This window comes from Coptis chinensis, chromosome 3, assembly GCF_015680905.1.
Source record: "Coptis chinensis isolate HL-2020 chromosome 3, ASM1568090v1, whole genome shotgun sequence".
Lineage (NCBI taxonomy): Eukaryota > Viridiplantae > Streptophyta > Magnoliopsida > Ranunculales > Ranunculaceae > Coptis > Coptis chinensis.
This window is the reverse complement of record NC_141458.1, coordinates 18137127-18143126: the sequence shown is the minus strand read 5'-3', so window position 1 is coordinate 18143126 and position 6000 is coordinate 18137127. Positions and strand designations below refer to the sequence as shown.

The 6000-nt window shown below is 34.8% G+C and overlaps 1 protein-coding gene and 1 long non-coding RNA gene across 2 annotated transcripts; one reads left to right on the top strand and one right to left on the bottom strand.

Annotated features, from left to right (window-relative positions):
* The first annotated feature begins 476 nt into the window (after positions 1 to 476).
* On the top strand, positions 477 to 1806 carry LOC147508389 (uncharacterized). Its single transcript, XR_015216359.1, has 4 exons — positions 477 to 554; positions 657 to 1202; positions 1383 to 1597; positions 1684 to 1806. It is a non-coding gene; the product is annotated as an uncharacterized LOC147508389 (long non-coding RNA).
* A 3029-nt stretch (positions 1807 to 4835) lies between these two features.
* Positions 4836 to 5588, bottom strand: LOC147508388 (F-box protein CPR1-like). The gene has a single exon (XM_086597079.1). The coding sequence runs from the start codon at positions 5586 to 5588 to the stop codon at positions 4836 to 4838; it is 753 nt and encodes a 250-aa protein (XP_086453205.1).
* Positions 5589 to 6000: the final 412 nt, after the last annotated feature.

Below are 6000 nucleotides of genomic sequence, written 5' to 3'. Positions count from 1 at the left end.
CAATGAAGGACAATTGGATAGATTATTGAAAGCTCATGAAGATGAGGAGGCTGCGGCTTCTCCTCAATCAGAAGAGGGTGATGAAGGACCTCAGACATATCCATTTTATATTGAAGGGTCAAAGGAGCTTTTAGAGGCTCGGATTGACATTGCTAAGTATTCGATTATGATGGCAGCTTTGAGGCTTAAAGCGTGCTGCGAAGAAGGGATGACCCGTGATGAAGATTTAGACACGGAGACTAATAAAGTTCTGAAGCAGCAGAGATTTGGTCCTCGATTCCAGTGAAATCGGGGATGATCGTCCGCTTACTGGTTGTTCATTTTCACATGATGGGAGCCTGCCCACCACTTGGTATTTCCCCATTTACTTATTTTCGTTTTACCCCAATTGATTAATTAATGATCATTGTACCCCACATTTATGTATACTTAGCATCATCTACTTTACTCTATCCAGAGAGTAGGGGAAACCAGAAGCGACGAAACATTTTTGCATCATCCACATTTCAGAAATACATAATAGGATCATCAAGGACAAGAATCCCACTCTACAGGTATTATGTCTCTAAGTTGAAGTCATCAAAATGTGGCATTCAGCCCTATGTAACATAGATTAGTGCAAAATAATTACTAACTATACATCTTAATTAATGCAGAGAATGCATACATCCTCGAATTCCACAATTAGCGATTATTGGCTACTCGAAGAGTATAGCAAATCTATTTACATCTAAGATGAGGTGTAGATGGCTGGCACATCTTCTCAAGGGTCTTTTAAATTGCCTAGAATAACAGAAATGGAAAAGGATGTGCTGAGGTGGGAAAAATTCATGAAGCAGTACCAGGGCGAGTACTATAATCAGACTACATGTTTGTATTCATTTAAAGCTATTTTTCTCATTAATTTTGGAGTAAATAAGAAATCAAGTGATGGTGCTAGGCTTGCACTCACAACTATTATTGGAGTTGTCTTTGGATTTATTATTGGTATTTCATTCCCATCTCTTTTAGTTATACCAAGATAATCTAATGTGAATTTCTTTATATCCTTACTCTTTTGTCTCAAGGATATATGGAAAGTGATGCTATATTAGTCTGCTTGATGGGGATTTGTATGCACCGAAAGTGCCGGATATGGTGAGGTAAGGGGCAAATTGTGTTTTCTGCTGACCAAAAGGAAGATTCAAGCAAAGTTGTACCAGGTATGTCAATGGTTAACATAATAATTTTAATTGGAAGAATGTAGGTAGAGTTCTACATTGCTCTAATCGTTGTACATTACTATCAACATTATTCAAAAGAAGAAACATGAAGAAATGGAACCAGAAAATCAACAACAATTGAAAAAGACGATTCTGACAATTTTGATAACAAAATTCCAGGAACTTCTACAATTCTAATAATTGAAGAAGACGATTCAATATTGATAGAAGAAGAAAGGGTTTTAACACCAAGCCCATTACCCCAAATTCCAATATCCTCACCCCCATTACAACCACAGACTACATTGGAAGTTGAGAGGTCAAAGAAGAGATCTTTAGCTATTGTTGATTATGGGCATGATGAAACTGCAATGTCCCCTGAACCCGAAGCTGAGGTATGCACTCATAACTTAATAATTTATTTGTATATGTTGTTGTGGTATGTTTACGGAGTGTTGTTTATTGTTAAATTTTATTCCAGGAAGGTGAGATTATGAGTAGTGGGCAATGGGCATGTGATGGTTGGGGAGGATATTGAAGCTGTAAATGGTATGTCAGTTTGTGTACACTTTTGTTATTTTGATATGCAAATGGTACACGTACATTCAAGTTTATTACCTAGCATAGGTAACGTGCAATATAAACAATCGGTTTATATGACATTGAGCTACCAGGGTTAGAAATTCCTATCAAATAAATTGTTTTATTTTTTGAGCTTCACATATAACTGTTCTTTTAAGTGGCGTGAGACTTCAACTTAAGTATGGTTGTTTAAGTGGTTTCAAAAATGATTTAACAAAATGGCTCTACAGTTATATCTCTCATTGGGTATCTCTATATCTATTTTAGTACTGAAGCATCAAGTCAAAAAAACTTGAGTCACTTTTTTCTATTAGTGTTATTTTTTGAAGTTGCACACTCTTTGCTTTCAATTTGTTTTTCTTTATGTGTACTCACATGTTCCCAAGTTTCTCATTGTTTATGTGTCGCAATTGTCTTCCCAAATCAATTATCTTACCTTTTGATAATGATATTGCTAAATGGTAGTCTAAAGTTTTCTTGAGATATAAACAAAAACAAAGTATTTAAACTTTGTAGTGGGCAATATATTGAGAATAATGAGCTTGCCTTACTTCCCTTTGTGAGTGTCTTATCTATTTCTAAGATCTTGCTCTTAAAGGGTTTAAATTTTACTTATGATACTAAAATGTTGGTTTCTTTCCAGTTAGACTATTGTTATAGTTAGTGCCAAACGCATGTAAAATAGTGTGTTAAGGGCATTGGAATGAACTCCACCATCGTTGGATGGAAGGGCTATTGAGCGCATAAGCGGCATTGTCAACACATGGAAAAGTTGTTGTTGTTTTTTTTTCCCTATATATGAAATTGACAGGAAGTGTCGTTGCACCCAACGATAAAGGTAATTTTTGTTAATTAGTATAGGATAGTTAGAAAATATTTTTGTCAGATAGAATATGTTGTGCTTACAGTTTTAAGATGGATTCTATTAGTTTCATCGTATCTGTTAGCTATATATATATGTGTGTGTGTGTGTGTGTGTGTGTGTGTGTATTGCTAAATGGTAGTATAAAGTTCTCTCGAGATATAAACAAAAGCAAAGTATTTGAACTTTGTAGTGGGCAATATTGAGAATATTGAGCTTGCCTTACTCCCCTTTGTGAGGGTCTTTCATGTTTATATATCTATTTCTAAGATCTTGCTCTCAAAGGGTTTAAATTTTACTTAAGATGCTAAAATGTTGGTTTCTTTCCAGTTAGACTATTGTTATAGTTACATTAGTGCTAAAGGCATGTAGAATAATAGTGGGTTAAGGGCATTGGAATGAAGTCCCCCGTCATTGGATGGAAGGGTTATTGAGCGCATAAACGGCATTGCCAACATGTGGAAAAGTTTTTTTTTATCCATATATGAAATTGATAGGAAGCGTCGATGTATCCAATGATAAAGGTAATTTTCATTAATTAGTGTATGATAGTTAGAAAATGTTTTTGTTAGATATAAGATGTTGTGCTTACATTCTTAAGACAGATTCCATTAGTTTTATCGTATCTGTTAGTTGTACGTATATATATTTATCTCGATATAGTCTCAATTATAATCCTTTTAAGAGCCTACTTCCTTCAAGCAAATTACAACCAATGCTTTGGTTAATCCACATACATATTAGATGTAAATTTTTTACTTTAGTTTTTAATTGCCACCATAATAACTCGAGTGGCATACCCACGGGTTAAATTCTATATCAAGCGGTCTAGGAGAAAGCAGCTTTGGGATGATTTGACGGTAATTATAACACTTACTAATACCCAAGAAATTAGAAAATAAGATTAAGAATCCTTTCGTAGGGCCCATCTCTCTTTTTCCTTCCGTATGGTAAAACTTTCAAAAAAAAAACAAACAAACTACTAACCACCAATCTAAAATCATTGTCTCCCTCAATTCATCAATCTTCTCAAATTATCCACCTCCATCGGATTCGAAAATGGCCATTTCTAGCGAGGTGTTTTTCAAGTGAGATTTATCGCTCTTTTACAGTTTTTTGCGGGGTTTTTTTTTTTTTAATTATTGTCGAAATCCTCGAGTATTATTGTTATATTACTGAGTTCCTAACTTATTCCATTTTCCACCATTTGCATAGCATCTTTGCATAGCCCGATGGCCGTGAATTACTCATTATTGTTATATTTGAGAACTTTAAAACTACCGAAATAAAGCTGACTGAAGCATAAACTGTGAAGGAACAACTTAAAATTGAGGTAATTAATGCTAAGAAAGTCGTGCCCAAATAATACACTTGAATAGTAAATCAACTATTAATGTAGTAAGTCGGCCACGGGCCGGCATATTGGCTAGTTTTCTAATAAAAGTTCAGTTAGTTGCACTAATTTAGGACAAAAAATAAACCAACCATAAAAAAAAAAAAAAAAAAAAAAAACTATTTCAATTAATCCCTAATAACCCAACTCCTTATATTAAACTTTTTTAGCAAGATTTACCCACTCGTTACAAACAATTAAAAAAAACAAAAAACACTAAACCAACTCACAATTAAAAAACCCAAACTTTTATCTATATCTTAAAAAACAAATAAAACTTTTCTGTCAAATAACAAAATCACTCACAATCCCCGAGAACTCAACTCATTATTAAACTCTTTGACAATACTTACCCCACTCGTTACAAACAATTAAAAAAAAACATTAAACCAACTCACAATTAAAAAACCAAAATTTTTATCTATATAAAAAAAAACAAATAAAACTCTTCTGCTAAATAACAAAATCATTTACAATCCCCGAGAACCCAACTCCTTATTAAACTCTTTGGCAATACTTACCCCACTCATTACAAACAATTAAAAAAAACAAAAAACACTAAACCAATTCACAATTAAAAAACCAAAACTTTTATCTATATCGAAAAAAGCAAATAAAACTCTTCTGCCAAATAACAAAATCACTCACAATCCCCAAGAACCCAACTCCTTATTAAACTCTTTGGCAATATTTAACTCACTCGTTACAAACAATTATAAGTGATGCAAACCTAGATAGAGCGAGATATATAAATGAACAAAAACTTCGCGCGCTAAACATACCAAGCAACCTCTTTTTACGAGGGCTGTTTTCTTTTTCTGCAAGAAAACTTCTCCACATCGCTGTCCATTCCAAAACCGGATTTTATTGAAATGAAGCTGGCCACAAATAGAACTGGTTCAAAGGATCTCATCGTTTTATCGACTTTGAGAGACCTACATTTTTTGCTTTTGGGGTTATACGCAACCAGGCGACAGAAGCCACACATAAGTAAAATTTCCCCATTCTCCAGAACTTGTAGAGGCCTAATTAATCCACCAGACGATGGATGAATCAAATATCGCCTTACAGAAAACTGCTTCTTCCAAGACATCTTCCCACCATAGTCTTTCGCAACCCATATATCAACGTACTGTTTTGAAGAGGAATCAACCAAAGAAAGGTGGCCATCTAGTACCCCAAGAGAGCAACTTTTAAATGGATCACTGAGATTTACTCCAATGGAATAGGGTGTTGGTAAGACTGTAAATTCTTCAACCCCCAAGTGGAAGGACAAAATGACTCGCTTATTAGGATTGGATGATTTATAATCTGCGGCGATCCAATGAAGAGACTCATTAATGAATACGAAGGAAGCATGTACGTGACCAGCTGGAAAACTCAAGTTTGGGACATTATAATTCTTTCTTCTCCATGCCTTGCAGCCTAATGTATAAACATAAACTTCTTTCTCAAGATGTAAAGCTGGAAGCTGCTCCATATTATAAGTAAAGAACACCATTACCAATTTAAATTCTTGCATAGAGACATCATAACCCAACCCGGACATGTATTTAGAAGCCCACTTGTTACCAATACAGTACGGGAGTTGTTGGTGTTCACCTGTGATGGGGTTATATATGTGAAAGTTTCTTCCACTTCCTACTCTTAGTGACAAACATAAGAGGCCATTACATGAACCCATTATGTGATTAGCCTTATCGGGGTGGTTTAAATTAATGATGAATGGAACATGAACCTGTTTAAATTTAATAACGGTATCATTTTCCTCATTCTTTTCAGCCAAATAGATTTCGCTCTGATTGGGATAACGATAGCGATAGAGGATGAGGTCGGGTTGATTGTAGAGGCTCGACTGAGGGGGAATGAAGGGTTAGATATAATGGTGTGCCAGGTTTTACAAACGAAACAGGAATGGAATAGAGATTTGATGGGTAGCCTTGAAAAAATATCACTTGTGA